The sequence below is a fragment of the Eucyclogobius newberryi genome, unplaced genomic scaffold (genome assembly GCF_026437365.1).
Source record: "Eucyclogobius newberryi isolate DKJ021-1_F unplaced genomic scaffold, fEucNew1.0.hap1 SCAF_12, whole genome shotgun sequence".
Lineage (NCBI taxonomy): Eukaryota > Metazoa > Chordata > Actinopteri > Gobiiformes > Gobiidae > Eucyclogobius > Eucyclogobius newberryi.
In genome coordinates, this window is record NW_027315746.1 from 23,212,413 (window position 1) to 23,239,288 (window position 26,876).

The 26,876-nt window shown below is 40.7% G+C and overlaps 1 protein-coding gene across 9 annotated transcripts in view; it reads right to left on the reverse strand.

The window, feature by feature from the left end:
- LOC140356531 (zinc finger protein 521-like) overlaps window positions 1-26,876 on the reverse strand; it is a 125,140-nt gene that overhangs the window by 95,990 nt on the left and 2,274 nt on the right. For 7 of the 9 annotated variants that reach the window (XM_072441546.1, XM_072441545.1, XM_072441548.1 and 4 more), the window contains 2 exons: window positions 17,291-17,344; window positions 6,985-7,179 (listed from right to left, as the gene is read on the reverse strand). In XM_072441546.1, the coding sequence (XP_072297647.1) occupies window positions 6,985-7,179; window positions 17,291-17,344 (249 nt within the window). Of the gene's footprint in view, window positions 1-6,984; window positions 7,180-17,290; window positions 17,348-26,876 lie in introns of all 9 variants that reach the window. The other 2 variants (XM_072441551.1, XM_072441554.1) reach the window with 2 other exon arrangements.

Genomic DNA, 26,876 nt, shown 5'->3' on the forward strand with positions numbered 1-26,876 from the left:
AGGTCCACAATAAAACAAACACATTTAAATTCAATGAAATAACGTATTACCCAAAGCTGCACAACTATGTTTATAATTATTATTCTTTCACTCTTCAGCAAAATGTATTTGTTGCAGATGGGTGCCAATTTTTTTTTTAAATAAATCTTCATTGGGATGAGAAATCTTGTGCAATTTTAATCTTGAAAAATCTGGTCAATAAATATTCTTTCCATTCTTCAAAAATCTGTATAATTTTTCAAACATTGGTTTATGTATGGTCTAAAATGTGAAGAGTGCAGGTGTGCCAGAGGAAAGCAGGTGTGTGTGTGTGTGTGTGTGTGTGTGCGCATGCCTAAGTGGATGACTGATTGAGCGAGCAAACCCAGGAGATGATGTATGTCAGATGGAGGGGGATGTAATTGCAAGCAGGCTATTGTCATTTTTAAAGCGCCACTATGTATGGATTCATGCTCTGATTAAAGGTCTGTGCACGGCAGCCGGATCGTATAGGGACAGCTGTGTCTGGGCAGGATTAAAATATGTTCGCGAGCAAAGTGAAGTGGGGTTGGATTGTTTCCCATTCAATGCTTTTTCTAACCAAATTAAATGCCATCTGGCCAATCAGAAGAAAGGGATGGGCTTACAGTATGTGACGCTGTGTTTCACTGATGGTTGGTGTCTTTCAAAGTAATGGTGGGAGAGTTCTCTAAAAATGTATTGTTGTTTTGGAGATATGCTAAACGAAAATATTGAGTGGGCAAAAAATGTCTAGTGCAATCTCCCACAAGGGTGGGACCCTTGGACAAGGGTCCAACATGAGGAAAAAACACATGACAGAATGGAATTCGTTTCTTGAGGCCCAGTGATGCTTTAGAAGAAGATTAGCAATACTAAATACTAAAAGCAACAATAAAATACTTTTACGTTTTGTGCTGGACTTGAACCTCATCCGTTAATAGGCACATTTTAGTGTATTCCTGATGCCATGTTAAAATACTGTATGAATATTGTTATTGAGCTAATGCAAATATATATTCACCATATAATATTCATTTCATGTGCACATCTTGTATTTCTATAACTATACACTATTTTATGATTTTCTGGTTGTGTACTTACTCCATTTACCGTAGAGTTTATTTTTTGGGGGTTTTTTTTGGTCCCAAAACCTGAACATCCATCTTTTATATATATATATATATATAACAACATAATTTCCTCCTCCACTATAAAATGGACATTAAATGTAACTAACACGAATTTGGAAATTTTCATGAACTGGCAAAATGTTTCATTTCATCAGTGTCTGTTTGTTTTTTGTCCTTTGAAAATTCTTAGTGCAGCCTCTGAATTTGTCTGGAATAAAGAAAAGTATTAAGATGGCTAGCCTGGTTAACAGAATTACAGATGAAAAGCGGGAGGAGTTATTCAAATTAGTTGAACATTGTCCTCTCTGTGCTGACTCAAAAGAGCTATGTATTCAGCATTCTGTAGTGTTCCTACAAAGACAAAAACGCATCCAAATGTTGACTCCTTTTTTCTGTTCTTTGATTGTTTTCTGGCACAAAACGCAGCCTCTGTCTGACAAAGAGCAATAAATACTTTATACAGCGCATAATGTGGAGAGGAGCACTGGGGAGAGAGAGAACCAGGGCGTCCTCATGAGGGCATGCGCTTTGAATTCCTAATCACAACCACTCCTGCTAACCTAACTAGCACTGTAGCACTAAAGCATTTCAGGTTGACAACTTCTACTCTACGATTGCTGTTATGGCATACACTCTCACACGCGCACTTGAAAGGACCTAAGGCCAATTTTAGGAGCTCACTCTAGCATGAGATCCCTTTCTCAGTGACTGCGTCGTGCCAGGAGTAGCTATTCTCCGCTGACCGCCTCTCGTCCTTTCAAAGCCTCGTAATCAGTGCTCTGCTTTTTGTACCGGAATGTCGTGAGACGCCCCAAAAAAGAAAGAGGAAAAACATCCCCAAAAAACAGGGGCAGAATTTGGAATTTCTGAGTTAGGGCTAATCAGGTCTAGCTTCGCTCTTATGTCGAGCCTTTTGAAACAAATAAAGTCTTGGCAGTTTGGCACATTCTTTTTGGCAGCCATGAAGCAGCTGTTGGATCAATACACAAAGTTCGTAAAGGAAAGAAAAAAAAGGCAAGAAGTGTGCTGGAAAGAGTTAGGAGAAGACAAGGCCTGCCAGAAGCCTGCTCATAGTAAAGGAGATGACTGCATGTTTCCGTGACCCGAAGACTTAAAATGAGTTGAAACGAAACATTTTAACACTGGAAATATAAAAATATATTAGTGTGTTGTAAGATATATGCAGTGATTGCAATCACAAATATAAGCTTCATATTGAACAGTGTAAACAGTTTGAATCATATTAACATCTGCATTGTGGGGAGTGTGTTTATTGTTTTTCGTTGCATTTGTATTTTTCTCATAAATCCGAAATGTCTTTTATTGAAGCTGAGCATTTTTCAGCGCCTACAGGGAAGAGGAAAAGGGAAATCTACATAATATAAATCCATATATGGCCCAGTTATCTGCCTCTTCTTTGTTGCCTGCTCTCTGATTGATTCCTTTATCTGAGGGAAGCAGAAGACATGCTCTGTTTGTTCGCACACTGGCCGGCAGGAAAACAGAGTAAGACACTTATTAAAAAGGTCATCTCACAGAGGGTTAAAATAGCAGGGCACGGAGCTCTCCTGGGGAGGTCGCTATGCCCCTCCTCTAGTGAAGGACACAAGGAAAGGTGTTGCCCAAGGGAGCTGGACCCGTAATGAAAGAATGGTCACCAGGCCCAGGCCGTGTGCACCAGGCTATTCAAATACGAGTGCAGGATTTCATCGAGCTCCTGTAGAGGGCTTTGTGAAATGAGATCTTTTGAATTAAACTCTGAGCTACAGCGTTATTTTTATTTACTTTGGGAGTTTTCTAGTAAACACTGGCAGAAAATGAAAAAGATTTTGCGATGAGGTCTTATACCCATGTTCTGTGGACATCTACTACATGAGCGTGCCAGCAAACTAAACAATGACTCTGGCTCAGTGAAGAATAACAACAGTAGAGAGGACGCAGACTCTTCAGTCAGACTAAGACAAAGCAGAAGGGTTTTTGGAAAGTCCTATGGACTCAGAGCCCCCAGCCTCCTGTCTCCTCCCCAGGGCAACCTCCACCCTGTCAGCAGGAAACCTGATCCGCAGCCATTCTGGAGCCACTAGGAGGACGGACGCAGAGGGAGGCAGTGCTGTCTCCCCTAAAGACAGAGGCAGTGCTGTCTCCCCCTAAAGACACAAGACAGAGGCAGTCCTGTCTCCCCCTAAAGACTGAGGCAGTGCTGTCCCCCCCTAAAGACAGAGGCAGTGCTGTCTCCCCCTAAAGACAGAAGACAGAGGCAGTGCTGTCTCCCCCTAAAGACAGAAGACAGAGGCAGTGCTGTCTCCCCCTAAAGACAGAGGGAGTGCTTTCTCCCCCCCGGAGGCCCCCACAAAAGGAGACAGTACTGTCTCCCCCCACAGAGGGAGGCAGAGCTGGACTGTCTCCCCCCACAGAGGGAGGCAGTGCTGTCTCCCCCCACAGAGGGAGGCAGTGCTGTCTCCCCCCACAGAGGGAGGCAGTGGGAGGCAGTGCCCCTCACTTCTGCCCAGATTGAAGGGGTGCTCTGGGGGAACATTCCTCCAGCCCTGCCCCAGCAGCCTCCACTCTTCAGTCTCTGGAGGAGCATTCTTCCAGCTCTAACCCAGCCTTCGTGCTGCTCTCCTGGGGAGCATTCCTGAAGCCCTGCCCCAGCCAAAGACGGGCTCCCAGGGGATACATTCCTGCAGCTCTCTCTTCATCTCCTCCTTCTCCCTCGCTCCATTTCTCAGCCTCTCCTTCCTCTGCAGTCCAGCATTAGTGCGATCAATAGCACCGATCGCATTGGGGACACGAGGCGATCCATAGCCATGTGCTCCCTTAGCGCACTGCAGTGGTCACGGCTTAAGTGCATGGAAAGGTGTTATACCTCGGCCAGACAGAGAGAGACAATGGCGGCCATTGATCGAGGTGACATGTAACATCTTCCTCTGGCCGTCTGGGGTGTTGTCTACGAGCAAAGCATGTCTGAAGTCAGGGCAGAAAAGTGCAAACGTGAACAACCATAATGAGGCCTGCATGTGATCCTGCTGCAGAGAGCCGAGTGTGTAAATGCAACAATATGAGACCAGCAATTGTGAGATTCTCCTTTAGTAGTAATTACAATGATAAAGGGATCAAATGGGACAACTGCATCACTATCTGTTAATCCTACCTGAAGAATATGTAAAATAACAACTACTTCCCCAGACTACTTTGTTTACAAAACATGTTGCTGAGGAAAAAGTGCTGTTTTCAGTCAAGGAACAGCACGTAAATCTGCATATTTGGATTGGTTCCAGTCAAGCTCTACAATTTGTTTACCAAAAATAAAACATTTCAAATTGTAAAAATGCGAGTTTAGCAGGTGCCGGCGCTTGATTAGAAAATGCTTCTAATAAAGGATCCATCTGTGAGTAGAGACTTGATGTAAGGCAGATTAATTGGTCATGGATGTCTACATAATGCCACATAGGAAATCTCCTCCCATATTACTGCCAATACACAATCACAGGCTCAGTACTTAGTATGCTATCTTCAAGTTCTTTTTCTCCCACCCTGCTTGAATACTAATAGAGTGTTTCTGCACAATCACGATGCCCTAATGGCAATTATATTCTTTTGTTTGCTTTCCACAGGGGCCCTTATCCAAACTGCCTGTTTTTATCACTGAGCAATTAAGAACTATTTGTCCATAAGATTGACATTCATGAAAGCAAGCCTAATTCTAAGAAAAAATGTCTGACTAATATTGAAATGATGCCGAACATGATATGAAGCATTGGTGAGTGATGTTATAATATCAAAGGGCCTGTAGTATAAGCTTGAAATAGGAGGAAACAATTATGATGGAATGTATTCCTTAAATTAGCTTTTTGTCCATAAGGCATAAAATTAAAACTGGCGGAAAATTTAACAACTCATTTACAGCATACTTTTATTTTTTAAGATAACGTCACACGACTATTCAAAACTCTTTGTAGGCGGGTGAAAGAGCATTCGAAGAAAGTCTGTTTTCTATATTATAATATGTTCTAGCAGTCATTTTAGTTTATAAAGTGGTGTTAGAAAATGAAAGAAGCAGCACTTAAAAAAGACAAATGACTACACTTGATGTGAAAACCAACACATTGATTTTCACACCTTTCGTTGATCAAGCGTTGCATTTCTAGAATTTGCACACACATGAACGCCCAAGAGTGACACGGACATGCTATGAGAAACGTACATGCATTTTTATTTTAACACAAGCTTGTGATACGTCTTGACCAAATCGCCCAAACAAAATAACCTATTCTTTGCACCGAGATTAGAGTACTCTTAATGGAAATGTTTTTGCAAAAACTCCTGGGATGTCTAGCCTATAATTTGTGGTCTGTCGATGGCGGGTTGCAAACTACTATGAAATCAAACAGAGCCTGAATGTAAACAAAGAACGGGCTACAATGGAGTTCTCAGGGCCAGCTATTGAATTTGTGGGGATCCGAAAATGCTCAGTTTTAGCTTGTAATTGTGCAGTAAAAGACTGAAAGAAAACATGGGACATTTTCTGGATGAAAGCGGTTTTAAATTCAAGATTTTTAAGAGACTTGAACCAAAACTATTTGTTCCAAGTCAGGACTAAACAAGGTCTAAAAAAAATAAAGAAAAGAGAAAAAGGAACAGACTGGACTAATTTAGACCTAAATCAGCCCCGGCCAATGACAAAACCAGCTCTAAATGCGATCGATTCAATACATTAATAATCCGATCATAATATCCTTGCTTATCTTTTCAAATGCATCATTCCATGTACCTTTCATTTACACAATCTAATGTATCATTTGTTTTGTTTTAGATCATGGTTTCCTTTGTACACAATAGCTTTATTCATAACTACACCAGTTAAATGATTTCCTCTGAGGATCAATGACGTACTCGCATCTGATCTGCCTATGTTGCGATTACTATAAATGTCTCATGTTTAGTGCAGCCCCAGTGTAAAGGAGGGCAGGAGGAGCGCACGGAAAACCTTGGGTGCACATCATTAGTCCTGTCTGCCACCTTGTCAGCGTATTTATAGCACTATTCATCCATCAACAGGTCAATGACACAGTCCGCCATTGGCATGCCGCTCTCAGTCCCATTAGATATTACCACTGCGACTAGAGCCTTGCATCGGACCAGCTGGGGGACCATCCGGGAGCGCGTATGTTTGCACTGGGTGGACTATTGTTCTGCTTTGCAGTGCACTCTGGTGAAGTATTCGAACCCACCTATAGTGCAGAGTGAGTTGTGCTGAACCAAGCAAGGACACTAGGCAGAGACTATAAATACGCATGTGTAGCCTAGAGTGATCTGTTATAAGGACACATGGAGGCCTGTTTGGATGTCTGCTGCTGTGTACATATTGATGAGCTGCTCATATGAATAGCAAGTGGGCTGGTTGTGCGTAAGATGCGGGTGTAACTGACAGTCCACAAACCAACAGCTAAATCTTTGAGATGCGATCTCAGAGACACAGATTTACTGATGTAATCTAGTTTTCACAGGAAAAAAAGAGTAAGGCTTCAAAAAGACAAAAAAAATAATATTTGATTACCTTGAGTAGGATTTTTGATAAAATAAAATAAATAATATAAATTTTATCAGTGCGGAAAGCTATGTTGGCTCCCAATAAAAATGTGGATTCTGCTGGTATATATCTGAATGACGGCGCCTACTTAGAAATATAGGAGAGGTTAGTAAACGTAACCCTGTTTCTAGGAGATCTGAGTCAGTGAAGGTTCTGGTGTTGTGCCCCCTCAGTGCAGTGTATGGCACAGACATGTGAAGCACACAGAGCAGTGGGAGAAGAGTGCAGAGAGAAGCCAGACTCGGTGGGCAGAACAGTGTTTACCTGTCAGCTGGCATTGATTAATCTTGTGTTCGGTGAGATGGCTCAGCGACGGGAACACCTGCCGGCAGCTGTCGCAGCTGTGCAGTGCGTCGTCGTCGTCCTCTCCCTCCTCAGCCTCCTCTGGAGAGCGCAGTCTCTGCCTCAAACGCACAGCCGCAGCATCCTCCTCCAGCCTCTCGGGGGCGCACTCGGAATCTGCACAGCCACAGGAAATGACAGCAGAACACAGTCAGTGGGGCAACCCACACACCAGCCATCATAGCTTCCTCTGGGTGACAATAAAATGGATTTCTCAACTCTGAATTTAATAAAAACAATAATAAAAGCTGTAATAAAAATGCAGCTTCAATTTGAGCCTGTGTAACTCAAGCCCTCATGCCACAGCACGAAGCGGGCAGCTGGGGTGAGGGAGAGACTGTGGGGTGGCACAGATCTACACTGTGTTATTAGAAATGCTTTTACACATGTTTGCCCTGCTGCACCCAAGCAAAACTTCAGTATATGAGACTAGACAGAGGGGAATACGTGCAGTTAATAAATCCAGGCCTGCAGTTTTTGGCTGGACCGGAGACATATGAAATCCTGGCAGTCCACTGAATAGCATCAGTCAGTGTGTATTAAAGCAGACAGGCCTTGCCGTATTACCCAGACATCTAGGCCAGCAGCGTGGATGTATGGAGCCAGCAGAGAAAGGCACACCAAACTGAGATTGGTGTGTGTTAGGCTGTCGCACGACACACTTGCCTAAATTATTCAGCCTTGCTTGCAGGCAGCCGCGGGTCGCGCACATCAATATTCTTCAATCCATCTGCAGTTTTGTCTCTTGTTGGCTTTGTGCTGCAGCAGTGCCAGCGGTGGGCCATGGACTACCCACAGTAAGGACCAAAAGTCATCTCTCACAATACACGTCTCATCTGTAATTGCACCCGTGATGCAACAATCCAACCTAATGTTTTTTGTCACATGAATAAATTCACCGAGAAGAATAGCAGAGTGGATGGTTGGCTCGGAACAGCGTCAGGTTGGCAGCATGACCCAGAGGCCTTCTCCTTCCTGCTGTGACTATTACCCTGCACAATAACACTGATTAAGAAGCCCTACTAACAATCAAACAATAATGTCAGCTGCCCCAAAAGCTTGTTGTGACAAGATCTTTAGGTTTATACAACTGGAAGACATTTTTCATTCTTACCCTATTTTTAATTTTAAAGATCTTTAATTGATTTAGCCACAAGAAGTCACAATCAAGTGTTTTTTTTTTAGACACAATCCTGGGGCTGTGTGGCTAACACTCTTGCCTCACAGCAAGAAGGTTCTGGGCTTGACTCCTGGGCCTTTCTGTGTGGGGGCCCGTGTCTGTAAGTGTTTTCTCCGGGGACTGCAGTTTCCCCCATAAACCCAAGTTGATGAACAACCAGTTCTGACCAAACCCAGCTCAAGATCTGGAGATGGGGCCCAAAGCGCTGCACTGCTCCTGCTCCAGCTGCATTGCTGCGGGAACAATAAAGTGCACCTAATTCTTTTTTCATAACCTTTATTTATTTGTATAAAGTTTGGTATAAAATGTATAACTACAGCTTTGCACTATTCAACATGCAGCCATTTTGTGTCCATCTTAATAGGGTGCTGCTCCGCTTGTGTGATTCCTTGAGGAAAAGGCATTGCAGAACTCATCAAGGCCACCCAGGATTTTTCCTTTCCCCCACTTGCGCCAAGTATTGATGTAACATCACACCCTCCATTGTCCTTCTCTCTTGGCGACTCAGGCTCTCGGAACATGCCCTCTAAAAATATCAGCCCCGTGGTCCCCAGTGGGAGCATGCAGAACAGAACAGAAGGTGTTTCAAGAAAATGAAAATCCCAACCCAATCCTCACAGATGCAGGCAGGTCTTGCTCTGGGGGAAAACACTTCAGACTGAGGCCAAAAGCCACACTATATAGACTTATGATTCATCCACACTCACCGGCATAGGATTCAAAATATAAACAGAAATGTGAGCACTTCAAGGCTTTTTGTACGTGCTTCAGTGGAGGAGGTGACAACTTTGATATTTTTTTCTAGTGGCCTTTATGAATCATTAATATTTCTAATATTACAGCTCAGCCCGCCCAGAGAAATCAAATGACAATTTAAACACTCTCTGTTTTTGTTATGACCCTAGATAATACAGTATCCATGTCAAAATGTTTTCCACTCAAATGACCACAAAGTACCCACAAACCAAATCTATCAACATTTTTCAGGTCTCACAGGTAGTTTTAGCTACTTCCATTGCCATTTAACCTGACTTACCAAACAACTTCCAAAACCTTTGCTCCCAGTCTGCTAAGTGCTAGATAGTGGTGGACGTTTGGTAGCATCTCAAAGCTGCTAGTACAGTGTAAGCGCGTAGGGTGCTTGACACAGCAAGGTCATGTCCAACCCTGGGATTAAAGAAGCACGTCGATAACTTCGGTTCCTGCGCCTCTGGGCCTCATACAGTAATCCATCAGATCAGGACATCCGCGAGCATGCTCTCTACAGGCCGGACAGCAAATCAATAGCACCGAGCCCTTGCCACGGCTGACAATCACGTGCGGAATATGAGATCGGGGCGACATATTGAGATTTTTACTTTCTTTCTTCTTAACACAACAAAAGGGCTTGTAACTGTTGCTAATGAACTTGTCAACACTGATATGGAGACACATGAGAGGCATTGAACGGTGATCTATAACGTGGTAAGGTCAACACAAAAATGGCGACGAAGTTGATCTGCACAACTTGTATGCTCCAAAAGATTTCTTCATTTACCTTCACATTTCATTATGTATAAAAGTGTGTTCTCGTGGAGTTGTACATTGTATTTATTGTATTGTTTTACTGAAATGTTTTATTGGCATTTTATCGGGATATCCTGTGTTTGTTTGTTTAATCTGTATTTTGTGCATGGTGCTCACAAAAAAGGTTTTCCCTGAATAAATAGATGATAAATAAACATTAAATTCCCAAAAATAAAATCCAGCGTTTTTGGGTCACTGAAAAGCGCTATATAAATAAAAGTTATTATTATTATTAAATTAAATACATTTCAATGACAATATTATTCAACCAGCAACTGCATGGGAGGATTTGACCAATTGATCCAAAACCGCCAACACATTCTCCTCTTCCATAAAAAGATCCAAGGTCAAAATTGGGATGGACCTACTCTACCTGCACATGTCATGTTACTCTTAACTCCTGCACTGTGTCTAAATGGGTGTGATTGGTGCATCTGGCTAGCATTTGGGCTAGGTACTTGGCTCAACATGAGATTCTGGGTCAACATGAAGCGAGCTCCCTGGAAGCTGCACTACAGTCGTCCCTTCTTCTGAAAGGTTGGCCAAGACTTGCAAACTTCCCTCATCCTTAATGATAGTCATGTCTTAAAGTGCGTATTTATTGATTACTACATGTTGCCTTCAATCAAAGGGGGAAAACATGTTTGAAGTTCCATGGTTATGCAGCTACAACCTCTCACAGGATTAATATTAAAGTATAGATCTGTTGTGATTGACACCAGACGAGAATAGCAATATCTCCGTCTTAAAAGTCCAAAACCATCCATCACATTGACTCTCGTCTCCTATGGAAGCCTGGTGACATTTATCGCCAGCACAACTTTCATCTTGAGGAAGAAAAAATCCCTCTGGCCCCCCACCCTTATATTATTGAATATGTCTGCTCTTAAATATTTATAACATTTTAATTGATATTCTTTCTGCGCTCCATTAGCCCCACTAGGGACCCTTGGGTGGTTGGCAGGGGATCCTTGACGCACCCCCTCCCACCCCCCACTGTCTAGCCCACACACTGAGAAGCTGAGACACTGACCATGCGGGCAGGAGCACTCAGAAGGGAAAAGTGGTAAGCGGCGGAGGCTCATTTGCAAAGGCGGAGTTTTAATGTGATAGGGTTTCAAAAAGGAGGTTATACTACATTATGTCGTCTATTATGGCATCACAAAAGGCATGGCAAATTTGCATGATCATATTTTCAGACCATGAAGATTATAATTGAAAGTGCAACCCAAGGCTTTGTATCAAATCTATCAGTTTTGAGGCAATTAGTTTTACAATTGAAATAATATGGTTTGGTTTTGTTTCTTGTTATGGCATAAGTTATCATAGAATTTAGTCTACCTGCATTTAACCCTTCTTCACTAGGATATTTGAGTACCTAGCTTGATTTGTCAACTGCATGTTTTAATTTAGGTGAAGGTGAAACCTTATATTTTGGTTAGTATGTATAATTTTGTAATATTATGTAAGTATAAAGTATTGTAATATTGATCCAATATCGATGAGCCATGTATTAATTTTGAAAATGTTTATAGCCACTAAGAGACATGTGGTGATAAACTAAAATATAAGTAAAATGTTTTTTCATTAAAAAGCAACAATCATTTTATAAAATGTTGATTTTTTGCATGAGAATCATTACTTTGCGATACCTTGACAAGATTGATATATCACTATTTTGGTAAAGATAAAGCCATCACTACTAGAGATAACCCAGACATGGGGAGACTATATTCAGACTTCATAAAGAGGGTACTGTATATGGTCCGAGAATGGAACCTGGGACCTTTTGCTGTGAGGCAAGAATATCCGTCATTATACAACAATAAAAAACTTTTTTTTCTCTCTGAACCACTACCATTTTCTATCTCTCGTCACCATTGAAAACATCCGTATTACATTCATTCCCTTCCATATCCCAGAGATCCTAGTCCTACCATGCCCCCCTACCCTACCTCCACCTCCGAACCGACCCACAACCACCCACCCCCAAGTTCGAATTAAGAATTTATTCTAACCAGCGAGCGGCTTCAGTAGACACATGTCGGCGGTCTTGATCAAAGGTGGGCTTGCTCCTTTATCAGAGTCAGGGAGGCTGTCAGAAATAGGAGGACATTAAGATTGAATAACCTTCACACGCTTCCCCGGCACCTCATTATTTAAAAATCTAAAAAACTTTGTTCTGCACAGCTACCGATATATAGGTCACATCGTATGCTCTAATACCGCACGTGCCTCCATGAAGTATTCTAATGTGAAGATAGGGGCTCTCCACTTTAGACAGCCACTGATCCTCTGTCATTAAAGAAGCCAATGACGGTGAACTGGAGACTTGGCAGGCTGCTAACGATGGCGGGGATTTGCATGAGGAGAGCTGGTGTTCACACGATCTGCCTGCACAATCTGATTTAGTGCGCCGAGTTGCCTTGATTCATATTAAGCGCTAATTAGCGTTTCATATTTGGTGCATGTGGAACCTTACGCCAGATTAGCTGAGGTGTTTGTCAAAAAGCAAGCAGAAAACTCTCATTCTCTACTTAGATTTAGGTATTAACATTATAATGCACTTTTACATTATAACTGGGTCTAAAATACAGTAGTGACAAAAACTGTATAGCAAATATGAATTAAATCTAGTATTGAAACTAATAGTAGTCAATAATACTATCAAGTATTGGGTAAGTACCGTAAGTATTTCCTAACATTTCCAACTTGATTTTGATACAAAAGGAAATGGAAAATAATTTGAATTGAAAACACAATTTTCAGATTGTAATTACCGTAAGTTCTGACAGGTCAAGACCATTTTAAAATTGTTGAAAAAGGTCCACTTTTGGCCCATTTATATCATTTTTTTTTAATCACGTTCCAGTATGCTAACCACTAGCATGCTAACAGCCCACCAAAGTTACTTCCTGGTTCTCGACCAATTAAAAAAAACTCAAGAATTAAATGCAAACAGCCAGCACACAGTTCTCATTTTGACCCCAAGAACTACTTTTACAAAGTATCTGTACAGAGGCAAAACAGATGAATAAAATACAGCCCCTTGAAAGCATAGAAACCAAATAAAAAACCCTTTCTTTTCTCAGTCTTCTCTCCAGACCCGAGTAGTATAATTGAACATCGCTATGCCATTAGTGCAGTAAGGCATCAAAGGAAATGAATAATAGAAAGTTGGATTTGCAAAGTGGTGAGAAGAAAGAGTTCTGGGCTCTTCCTGCTACAGTGAAAACCCAGCAGTGCATTGATCTGTGGGCAGCCTTGGCATTAGCTCGACACCAGACCACTACAAATCGACAAAGACAGACTACGCAGGCAAATATCATTGGACTGTATGATAATGGCAATCAGTGAACTCAAGGATATATAATTGTATCAGGGGTAATCAGATCCAGGACAATAACTTTTTGTGCTGATGTAAAAGGTATTCAACTTATAAATTCAATCATCATCCAATTAATAGAATCTTGTTTTGTCCTTTTTTTTTATAGTTCTACACTTGCAGTTCAACCTCAGTGACCTCTACACACTAGCGTCACACAAAATTAAGACTAAACTGGGACTAAACCTAGAATTAAACTAAAACCAGAAGAAGGCCAAACCAGGTCTACATCACGACTAAACTGCGCCCAAATCAGGACCAAACTTAGAAAATTATGAATGCAGCACAATGGGCTAAGTGGTATTACTTAATTGTTGAAGCCATGCATATAAAGAATGAATGGATTTGTCATGAATGTACAATACATCAAATTCCAGCCCGGTGTATTTGTTTTACCTTTTGTTTTTACGGCGCACATTTGCAAAGTCCACCCACTCAAAAAAAATCTAACTCCATTTACGAATAACAGAAAAATACGTGCAGTTTTAAATACAGAGTACAGTGGCAACTAAAGTCTGCAGACCTAAAGCAGACTCCACTATCTACATAGCGCCTCATTAAACCAGATCTCTTGCTGTTTTAGCCTCTTCTACAGCATGCGTAACACTGCCGGGCCTCTTCTGTTAGCATTTCTTCCATTGCCTTCGCTACATATCACACATGAATGAAAAACAGGATGTAGTGGCCGGTGAACCCTTCTGGAGTCATATAAGAGCACGGCTGGGGGTCTACATTCTGCACACAGCATCTGATTAAGTCCTTCAGCTGGGCTAATAGCTACTGTAGCTTGTCCGTCAGACAGCTACCTTTACATTTGGGGCTTGATTTAGCACTGTGTTTAACTTTCTAAGCTAACTAAGTAGGTTTAAATGAAGAACTGAGTGAATCAAGTTTGTTACACACATGGAGGTGTTGCAAAACCAAAACAAGACTGAACTTAGCCATAAACCACAATAAAAAGCAAGACTAAACTGTTGATCTTTTGGGTGGTTGGCCTTACATCGATTTAGGAAAGAAATCAAATAAACTATTTGATTATACTTACAAGGTTAGATACACTTAAGTGAGTCATCATATCTCAGATTCATATTAAGTTTAAAAGAAAACGGGATTGTGTCATCACAGCTCACAAAACTTGTACATTCGCCACATCAAAATTGGGAATAAACCAGGACTAAACCTGAAACTAAACCTGGACTAGCTCAGGACAAAACAAGGACTAGAACAGGACTAAACCAAATCCTCCTCAAGACAAAACTGTTGCTATACAACACCAAAATCTGCATATTAACAATATTCACTTTATCTATCCCCTTCTTATTTTAAGTTACATAAAACCTCTAGTATAGCAACAGTTCTTGACAACATCTGTGATCTTTGGGGCTAGTAAGTTTGGTCACAGATCCGAATACTTCCTAAAACGTATACCATCCCTGAAAACTTTCCCTCATCGGTGATTAGCAAAAGTTGCATCTTGAGAGAGAGATGGGTTCAAAATAAATCACTCGGATGAAGTCGAATGAGGAAAGTGAGAAATTAATTTGTGCGCCCTCCTGATTTCTCCACAGGCAGACATCGATCACGTCGCGGCCCTGCTCCCTGGCCCTGGAGGTGGAAGCGGCTCGGGGAGAGGGAGGGCCTCCGTGAGTCTGGGGGGGTTGTTGTAATCAAGCACTCTCATTAGCGGTGCTCTGGAGGTCCCCCCCACACCACCCACCACCCAAAGACGACCCCCCGCTCCACCCCGGGCCGAGTCTCCGGAGCTGGGCTTGTTTAGGGGCTAAGGAGCCTGCTTTTGTTTTTGTTCCTCCACAAGTGAACCACCCGCTAACACCTATCAATACACATTAGCACAACAGTCTATACTTCAGCAACTGTATGTTAACTCCAAACTTTTGACTGCCAAGGTGGAAGCACAGTATATTCTCAGTTTCGTGGATGCTTGTGACTGGAAGCGTATCCAGATTTAAACTTGCCCAGTCCCAAAGCCAAAAGCTAAATAAATATAAAGATCCATATGTTTATATTTGTGGAGCGCAGCCAAGAGAGAGAAACATTAGTCCATCTAGTTTACATGGAGAATATGAATACAGAAGGCGTACAATGTTATAATATTGTATTGTTTAATTTGTTGTTTAGGTAAAGCTACAAAGGAGCCTTGGCATCTTTGATCAAATGTATGAATTAGAATATAATTACATACTATAGATGTGCTATTTGAATAAACTAAAGTACAAAAGGAAAAAGTGCCTCAAAAAGATACGGTGTTTCAATCCTAAATTAAGATACAAACGGTTCAATATCAATCACACAACAAATTATGATTTATTTAATGTTCCGTTTCTGTTGATAACGGGCACACATTTCTAAAACAGAAGGGAAAGAACTCTGATCTTGGACACCACTGACTGTTCACTGCCAACCAATTTAATCATGGGTTTTTCTTTTCAGGTTGTGTAAAATGGGGTTTAACTGTTGCACATTGCTGAAACATAAGTAACATTTGGCATAGGTTTAAGCTGAGATCATAGTGTGAAGTTGCAAACTAGATATTGGACAACGATGATATACAAACAACATCTTTCTTTTCCCTGGATGGACAGATTATGGACAATAATATTGACAGAGCCCTAATCTGAAAGAAGGACATATCAGCACAATCTACATCACCAAAGCAGGTAATACATTATAGCAGACGACACTATAGTGCAGTCATTAAAAGCCTGGACTGTAGCAGAGGTGCATTAGCTCACTCGCGCTGCACTGCACTGGGTAAACGCTGGACTAATGTGGCAGCCTTCTGAGGGCCCAGGGTCCCCAGCCTGCTGGGCAAACCCATCCATATCGGGTTTAAAATAACCACGCCTGAGACTTAACCTTTAGCAGAGACAAATGAAATGAAAATATACAGTGTGGCGCATCCGGAGCAGCCTTCATTCATAGGGGGCTCTCTGCCAAGGCCTGACCTGAATTACCACGCTGTTCCTGAGGGGGCGCCGTGAATGGCATACGCGAGGACAAGGCACATTCATCTGCAGAATGCTATCCTACATCATACACCGGTAAAGGTTGGGAAACAAAGAGGGCTGGCGATGCATAAATTCATAAACAAAAAGTGTTTTTTGTGCATGCACACACATGCGCACACATAGAAACCCATCGACACTTTCTTTGTCTTTGTTTACATGGAATTAAAGTGTTCAGGCTGGGATAATAAGCTGGGATAATGCAGCTTTGAAGTGGGTTTGTGGTTGTAGTCCGACTATAACATCTACAAGCAAAAAAGCAAGGAAAAGCATGTTCAATGAAAGGCTTTGTCACTATAAAAGTATATGTAACATCCAAATATCAAATTTAGTTATGTGGTTTTGACAATGTTTGTTCGCTAGGACAATGACGATAATCTAAAATAAAGATGCCACATAGTATGCATACCACTGAATTAGGAGTGAGAGCTATATAAAACAAAATATTAAATCGCAATTGTTGTTTAAGAAATTCTTAATTCAAACATATATTTTTAATCAAAACTATTGAAATTACCTAAAAAAGAAACAACAGCATAAAGTGTAATCCCTAAAGAGAATAAAATGGTATTTCTGCACTTTTGTGGACCATTTATTAATGTTTTTTTCACATTTTATGGAATATTTGTGCCTCATCCAAGACACAAATAGTCACATTGTGATGCAATGTGAGAATATTGTTAAAGATAATGCAAGAACATATCAAGACTGTCAATATGGTCCTGGCCCAGTGTCATGCTCACAGTTAAGACATGTACTGTATTCAGAATGGGTCTGTGGGTTAAAAGGGGCAAAGCATTTACCCCTTAACTACAATATGTTATGTGTGTTGCACAACACTTATCATGATCAACTATGCCCTTAGGGTGGACTATGAAATGGTAAAAATAGCATAATATAGGATCCAACACAGTATCATGCAAAGATCAGTAAGAATTCATAAGTCAGGCCTCTGTTATGAAGTGTGCAAAATCACACTTCCCACAAAACACGGGCTAAATCTGTATTTTCCTTCACCAACACACAACTTTTCCTGCCCCAAAAATGATGAAATATGAAACGGAGCATTACCGCTTGGAATGGCAGTCTGCCCGGGACTGTGAAGCTCCTCCGTCACATTGTCTTCTACAGCCAGAAAGAGACAGAGAACAGAGAGGGGGGGGGACAGAGGGAAAGAAACAGTTAACAAGATGTACACGTTGTCCATTTCTCTATTATTTACTACTGAGAATTGTCTGTATGGAAACTCCAGGAGAATCCAACAGCTTTCGACAGCTAAACTTGCGGTCTGGGAATCCGAGCAAGTCTTTCATGAGGATGACTTTTGGCATTGCAGCAAACACTTACGTAAATAACACATTGGGTAATGAATTATGGACCATTTCCCCCCCCACCCCTGAAATCGAAATCACCAGCGACCAACTGCAAAACACCTTGATGACTGCATTAGCGAGTAGTGCCTTGACTTGCAAAATTAAATCAAAGACAGATTTGCACATTCCGGATCACGCGTGTACCTCTCTTTCAAATCCCGCTGTGTGTAAAATGTCCTGACAACTTTAGCAGCTGCAAAGTGCTTGTCTGCTCGCTAACATGGCAGATGACAAAATAGTGATGGCTTGATCAGCGATGGGGACCGCTCATTATAGGCGCTTGGAAACCAATCCGCCACTGACTTTTCTGACAAGCACTTTGGCCTTGGACAAAACATCACTCTTGTTTAGTCAAAAAGACACAAAAAAAAAACATGTTTTACGTTGTTTGCCAGAACCGCGGAGTTTCCTTGTGCCGTGTCAAACACCCGAAAATGAAATGGATTTTAGCAGCAGGGGAAGAACAAAAGAGTCTCCCACCTGTTCTATGTAAAACGAGGGTCTCGTCGAGGACTCCTTGCATGTCTGCGTTCCACCCCTGCCGTTGAAATGCATTCTCCATTATGTCTTTTCTTTCTAGCCTTTCATTTTTGCGAGCAATGGAGGCGAAGGGGGGGGTTTATCTGACAGGCCCTCCCAGTAGGGGAGAGTAGAGGCGACTGCCAAAGCAGAAACTGGTGCACTTTTAAAATCGCACAAAATATCCAGTACTTTGCATAATTAAGGCAAGATCCTATGGTGGCAGAAGCCTTTTCCTCGGGGGAGCGAGAGTCGGTGTCAAGCGGGGTGTCAAGGCTCGGTGAAAAATGAAGAGGGAAAGTGTTGAGCTGTTTCTTCTGAAGACGGCTACGCACCGCTGTGTTCCACTGCCAGGCCTTGTCCAGCCAGATCTGGCATCACAATCATCAGTGTAACTTAAGAGTCTTTCACGGCGCTAATAGTTAATCATAAAGGATCAAAATGTCAGGGTGCGAACACGAGAGATTCTACAATACGACAAACAGCACCGTTCAACTGCTGTTCCGTTCTATCAACACACAACCACAGTCGGACGCAAAACACCACTAATTATATACTTTTGTCAGTTAAGTGTTTCATCTATAAGCACGTAAACTAAAATATTAGATTACAAATAGATGTGTCAAACATGTTAAATTGTCCACACAGCACAATCTCATAAAGATTTACCATAATATACTGTAAAATGTGTCAATTTTCTTGTACATTTTCATCTTTGACAAAGCGCTCTTCTTTTCTATGCAAATATGATCCTAATCAAAACTATTTAATGAGACGTGAAAGGTCGTGGAGCTTTACATAATTTATACTGTAAAATAGAGGATTTGGTATTGTTTACAGTAATAATCTTGCCTCCGCTGCAGCCAGTCCTCAGAAAGCTGTCATTCGCAAATAGTTGATCATCATTTTTAAGTTTTCTGGAAAACTTGTATCACTATTTCAAACCTTCAATGTACATTCCACACACAGTAAAAGTGCTAAACAAAGGGTCGTGGTTCTGGCAACTAATTAGTGAAATCAATTAAAAGTAGCCCAAGTCGGCCACGGTGGAGATTCTGTCCCTGGGAGCCACAAACTCGACTGTTCCCTTCCAAGTCAGAAATCAAGACGGCCCTGAGAGCGTAATGGCTTTCTCCAGCTCTGCACATCGGGATAATTTAAATGGGCCCGGGATAGGGGGTCCTAATAAATCCCCCACCGTTCCACCAGAGATTGGTGTGTGGAGTTTTGTTTTGATTACCCTCCGTGTTGGCGAGATGAGGCAGTTCAGGCAGAAAATCTAGTTCACAATACCATAAGAAGCGGGGACATTACGGCGACATTACGGCCGTGATTTGTCGCCGCAGTGAACGTATTAAAAGTTTTGTCGTTCGGAATTAGCCACGTCCATTTGCATCCGACAGGTGGGTAATTGTGAAGGCCACGTCAAGTCGTGGGGGCCGAGGGGTGGGGGCCACGGGGGGCGGTGGGGTTCAGAGAATTCACGGAGAATGGGGATATAACATGATGCCATCGCAAACTGGTGAAAACTTGAGAAGATTTTAAATAAAGAAGAAAAGTCTTTTGAACTGTATGGTTGTACAGTAAAAATATATCAATGTGACCAAAAAAGCTAGAAAAAGAGACAGATTTTTTTAAAGACTTTATTTTGCTTATTTTTGATTATTTTTAGTTTGGTTCTCACAATGACTGTACATTGTAACCTAAATATTGACGTTATCGATCCACCTAATAATCTTGACATCCCTTGCTGCACTTTTGATCAGTAGTAAACGCACAGGCTGATAAATCTTCCTTTAAAAAGAATTATTGTAGGTATAAGTCACAGTATACAATATATTCATGTTATTCACAGGATATTGTTGTATATCACAGGACTTCTAGCTTTAAAGCTACTCTCACCTGGTCGGTCCTGCTTTGGTCGACTAAAAACTTGCCCATTGCATTCGGCTGCTAAAGGAGACAATGGATGGTGCTATTAAAAGCTCATATTGATTAAAATATCTCTGATCTGACACAAACTGCACTCACATGACCACAAACGCAGGATTTCGTTTCATGCCAAAACAAACATCCATACATAAAGGTAAAATAAACTAGGTATTCAAAAGCTCCCAAATTCAAAAGTGCTCCCAAATTCTAAAAATCTAAAACAATTAATCCGACTAATAAATGTTTGGTTGATTAAGACATCAAACAATTAATCCACTTATCGATTAACAGTTCTACTGCTTTAGACCTGGTTTAGAACTTACTATAGTCTTGGTTTGGTCCTGTTTTTGTTCTGGTTTAGTCATGGCCTAGACCTGGTTTAGTTCTGGGTCTAGTCCTAGTTTAGTCTAGGGAAGGCCAATACTGACAAAAATAAATCTCTATTTCTCTATTTAAAAAAAAAAAAAAAAAAAAAAAATCTGATTATCTTGATAACAACATTCCAACAGCATTATGTCAAACAAAAAGGTGTTAAACATGCCTTTAAACATATTAGTTGGGGTCTCGTGACATATCCGTCAAATGAATCATAAAAGTGCAGAAATATTATCTTGTACCCTTATTTTTTCTTCTTTAGAAAATAAAAAATTGCCTTTAGTGACATTTGTTTTACTATAAACAATATACTCAATTTTAAAAAGTTGTTTATCTTCATATTTCCACCTTTAATTTAGCCCCAATTTTGATTCAGCTTTAATTCCACCATCCAAATCCCAGCGCAACTTACAAAAATATTGAATAACTAATTTGTATTCCATTTATTTTTATTTGCAATTCATCTTTCACCAGTCGTCGGTTAGTTTAACTGAAACACGCTTCCACCTACAATCATCTTGTAAACAGCGTGCTACTTCACCGCTAACTCCGCTCCCGTTTGTTCCTAATACATCCGCTATCAGTTAATTAATGTTTTGACGTGTACAGGTATCAGTTGGCCGGTGACAAACTGTAATCGCGCTGCTAGCTTTTGTTGATACAATCCAGAACACACACGGGACCTTTTCAGAGGGGCTCGTCTGATTTTTAAAAAACAGTCGCGGTAAAAGGCCACTAATTAACGCAAGCATTGGCCAAACACAGAAAGAACTGCCTGTCAAACTGTGAAGAACGATCCCCATTCGCTGTTTAGGGAGGGGGACTCGCAAACAATTCAATATGGCAAAAAAGAAAAGAAAAAAACGAGGAAAAGAGTCAGAAATTACGTAATTGAACTTGTGCCGTTTTAGGTCAAGTTGTGTTTTTGAAGTTGGTTACAGTAAGTTTACTATTAAAAGCTGTATTGTGTTTGCATGTACACATTTTAAAGTATTTAGGTAAAGTATTTATGTGTCATTCGCACCAAGGAATAAAGGTCGATATGAAGAAATCCAGAATGTAATTTGTGATATTTTTGGCTGAAAATTAAAAATGTGAAACTGGAATTTCAACTTTAAACATTAAACTGGGAAAGATAATGAATTGGGTTCTAAAGGTTGAGATTAAAATATATGTTTTTATGTTTCAAATGTTATTTTCAGGGTTCAGTCTTTTATATACGTTATTGAAAAATCCACAAGGGAAACTTTAAACTTTATAAAGTCGATTATTAGATGCCAAAAATCTAAATGAATGTTTTGCTGCTTGAAGTAAAATGTTATTACAATAAGCATAAGGTAATTCTTTTCTTTTATACAGACATTATATTTTGTTTCTCTATAAAAGAACAAGCTTGAATTCTTTAGTGGAAACACATATATTATAATGACACTACAGAACTATTTGCCAAGTTTTTCACACAACAATTTGGACATAAGGGATGTGACATTATCAAAGTTTGTTTATAACCCAACATTTAAACCTTTAATTTTCTAATACATTCCCATTCCTCAAGTTTGTGACCGGTCAATTTCAAGTTATTCCGACAAAAACACTCTACATTTCAATGCATTTTTGACCGTAGAATGGGAGAATTAACAAATACCTGCATCTAAAATAGTCACAATTATCATTTTTTTGCTCTTACATATTACTGCGACCTGAATAATCATCAGTTAACCGAATAACCTTGCCATCCCTCGTACCAACACTAAGAAATGACGCAATAAAAACCATCTTACGCCATTACGCGCTCGTGCCGTTCAAGATCGCTGGACAAGTCTATTTGACATGACTGTGCATATCGGAGCTGCTCCCCCTCCACGGAGAGGGGAAAGAGGAAGGAAGAGTGAGGGAGAGAAAAAAAAAAGAGAGAAGGGAAACAGAAGGAGAGCGAGCGGGACAGCGGCGGCGCGCGCTCTGAGCTCGTTTCCTCAGATATGCGTGTCTCATCTGCTTGGTTACAGCCGGCTCTGGACGACACAATGGCTGTGTAATCCGCCCTGACTGACCGGCAAAGGAGACGCTCGCCGCGGGGACGACAACTCAATTTAGCAGAGGTCAAGAGGTCAAAACTCCTCAATTAGGAGCGGGGAAAGGGGGAGAGAGGGAGAGTGTGGGAGGGAGCGGGAGGGGAGGACGAGTTTCTTAATGAGCATTATTTGAACTGGTGATTAGTGCCATAAATAATTTGCAGCAGAGGAGCGTGTTAATCGCATTTGTAATCCTGGTGACAAATTGGTAAAAGCAAACAGGACATTAAAAAGGAGTTACGTTTGAATCTGTCACTGTCCCAGCTATTTGTTTGTCTCTCATTGTTGTGTAAGTGTTGTATTTTTTATTTTTTTTAGATGTAACGCAGCCACTGAAATATAATGAAGGAAATAAAAAAGCAAAATAAAACTGAACATTTGCTTTTTATTCTATTCTGTTATTGTGTCTATCAAATATTATTCAACCTTTCTGTATAGTTAGTGTGTGTGTGTGTGTGTGTGTGTGTGTGTGTGTGTGTGTGTGTGTGTGTGTGTGTGTGTGTGTGTGTGTGTGTGTGTGTGTGTGTGTGTGTGTGATGATACGTAAATGTGCAGTGCTTTCTAATCAATTCTTCACACTGAAATATGTAAAAACATAACAAAATATTCAATTAGTGGTATAATGAAACACAATTACCACAAAAAGAGACGATACAGGAGGCTGGTTCCACGAGAACGAGAGACTTTGACATAATTCACAACAAATTGCGCAATCCACTTTTGGCCACACAATGTCATAGTTTTGGCGTCATTGCGCTGCTTTTTGCTGCTTTAATGCTTCTCGGGATGATATTACACAAGATCCTTTCCCATTAATGTTCGTACAATCTTATCTCGCGAGATCTTGTGGCACGAGATCAATATTTTCGATCAGTATTGATTCAAACCTTACAGAATAGAGTGCTACTTGAACAGTACAAAGTATAAAGTACAACGGTTACTTTATAAAATGTGTTGCTGCTATACAAACGTTTGCCTCACTCTAAAACAAAAAGATTATATTATTCTATCATCTTGCATTATTCTAATCTATTATTCTAGCATCTTCTTTCAGTTATTCTAGATTTCAATACGTTGCACATTTTCTGAACTAATTGATGGTTATATTTCATTCGCAGAGGAGGGGGAGAAAGTTAATTATGCTGTGAAATATCGGATGAAATCAAGAGTACGGAAATACAAGAGTCAATCCCAGTTTCCCAGTATGACACTTTTGACAGTTCATGAGAGGAAGCAGCAGATGCCACACACAGGGCAGACTTTCACATTAAGAGCAGTGACACCAGCACCAACAGTGCGTCTGTCTCCACAGCACAGCCATCGCTCCCTCAATAATAATACTAACCATATTTTGGTGTCAAATTAGAAAAGTGTTAATGGGTGTTATGCCACAGTCTATTAATTCACCGAACAGACCGGAATGCAGCAGCCTGCTCCCAAACTAAGCAACTGCTAATTTGAACAGGAGTGGAGGGAGTTAAAAAAAAAACATTTGTTCAAATAAATGAGACAATATTTGATTAAATGTGCAAAATAAGCTGGGAATTTGATTTGTGTGTGGTTCTTTTGCAGACGGCCGTGATGTCATTTTACGTTTCAATATATACAAATGTTTTCAAAAAGTTGAGATTGGTTGACATAACTTGGGACTGTTATGCAACTATGATCATTTGTGTACGTTTTTCCAGAATTAAATATTAGATTTTTATGAAATTATGGGAAATGCCATGTACCAAAAATGAAAGTATTACCATTTCTTTGATCCAAAATCCAACTGTTTCATCTTGTAAATAACATTCTATTGTGTTTTGCCGTCACTCAAATGGATGGAAATTCAACCCACATGGAAATCATCAAATATTTAAACAGTACATGACAAGGCACTGACTTCATGACATCTGCCATGGCCTGGGAAAGTGACAAGTAAAAGCTGTGTTTATAAATGCAAATCGGAACAATTTTGGGGGGAAAATACCGAACTTGCCAACGTGATTATGTTTGTTATTTACTCCAGGACACGAGACAAGACGGGAATTTGAGATCATTTACTGTAAAATAGATCATTTGCGTGATTCAGCTCAATTTCACGACAACTTTTAATTTATTTTATCTACAAAATGCTGACTTTGTGGCACTGCTTTTTGGAACTACAGCGTCTGAAAACTCACCCTTTATTTTAATCCAAACCAAATGTAAACAAATGGAGAAAACCAAAATTATCTTATGAGATCTTGAGGCACGAGATGTCTTTCTATGAGTACGATTTACTTTTTAAAATCAAGATTCATTTTAAACACAAGGCACAACCAGGAGCATTTAAGAGAAAACTGAAATATTAACTGCTAAACTAACATAAGAATCACACGCTCTGCAAAACATGTTTGTACCATTATTTAAAGGTGGTATGGACGATTTTTTTCAGCAAATTTTTTATCATATTTCCTCGTGGCGTGGATAAATCATTTGTCCTGCCACGTATCAATCATAAAACGCACCTACCGCTCACCTGCAGCCGCGTCAGGCTCGTCCCCATGTTTCCGCGTGCCTAAGCGCATGGATCTATCATAATATAGTACAGGGTACAGGGTAAAATGAAGACGGAGAAAGACAGTTCGAGCTGACGCAGAAGTGGACAGAAATCTACGGGAGACGAGCGATGCGATGCGCTCCGTTGTGCTAATAAACAAACGCACGTGTGTGTTGTATCAGTCCGCACGGGGGAGTGCGCATGCGCACTTCCGCCTGCGTTCTCAAATCGCCGAAAAATCGTCCATACCGCCTTTAACTATGATGAGCGAACATGCAGTTTTTTATAGTTTATATTTTATAACTGGCATGACTAAACAATTGCAGCTTTTTGAAATGCGTATCGAGCGCTATAGTAAAAGAAACAGCTTCAAACTAACATCAGTCATTCATAATTGTCAACTTTTTAATGAAGATGTCAACAGCTAATATAATACTCAGACAGTAAAAGCATGTGAGCAGAATTCAGACTTTAAATAAAGAAATTGGACTATGTACTGCGTCTGTTTTGTTTAAATAAGATAAAATTGGGACATCTGTCATATCGCCTCAATCGCACTTCAAAACCGCACGATACTTTCGGATATCGAGTCGTGACGAGGGGCGAGTCGGAAAACCGGTGACCCAACATCTCCGCACATCAAAACAAAATTACAATGTGCCTACAGTGGGGGAACGCAGCGGGCCGGAGGATTGAGTAAATGTCAGATGCGCGGCTCAAGTGTTTGCATATACGCCAATGATGTATGGGGCTCGTCCTGCGCCATTTATTCCCCCAAGCAATAACATCGCCGGATCTGTCTCTCAGACTTAATTGAAACGGGACTTGTAATGTTGCCCTTTTTCTCCATGGGACCAAAAACATAACCTCTGACTCCCCCACGTCAGCCAATAGCGAGAGGGAGAGAGGGGTGGGTTGTCGCCGAGGGAGAGGGAAAGAGGAGTGCCAACTGTCTCGCAAATGATATTGTCTTCTTAATGTAGGCGGGATGTGCTGCTACGTGTGGCGGTCAAAATGTACAAGGAAATTAAAAAAAATAGTGTTTAAAGTTTTGCACGGGAATGGCAAAGGATCAAATATAAGCTATAACTTCATATAACCTCGGAAAAAAATGATTGGAGATATAACTTTGTGCGTTTAATCCTTGACAGTGTCGCCATGTCGATTTGATTTGCAATAAACGTTTCTACAGAGGGATTACGTTGACTGTGCACATTTTGAAAAACACATCCAGAAGCAGTAATATTTGAGACTATAAACTGCAAAACAAATAATAAGAATAACATTTGGGATTTAGTCGTGATCTTGTGTTTTGTCTATAGTTCTGTTTGCGTCACTTTTTTGCCTTGTTTTCTAATTAAACTCAAAGAAATGAGTATAAAATCATGTCATTCAGCAGTACTCAACATACTTATTGCATGCAGCGTTCACATAACATATGGCCCCACACCATCGTCTTCTGGCTTGTCTTCCTGGAACAAAATGTACTTTTTGGCAGAGAAAAAAGTCAGTGACCACCGCTTCGAGTCAGCACAAGTCTATATATGTGTCTTCCAAAACTGGATACAAGCAAATCCAAGTACAGCAACACTAAGCAGTTTAAATTGAGCGAAAGCGTAAAAGTGTTCTTCATAAAAAAAGATGCGAGTACAGTTAATGTGGACATCTGTAAGTGCTGCCAGATCTCAGTGGACTTTGACAAAGAAAAATAAATAACATCTGCGGGCCGTCCTAAGGTACACTCTCACTTCAACACGCTCTGTGATGAAGACGGAAAAGCTAAGCGCGTTTTTTGTTTTTTTTTAACAACTGTAAATCTTTCTTATTTGGAATTTCAATGGCTAAACTTGCGTGGTAAT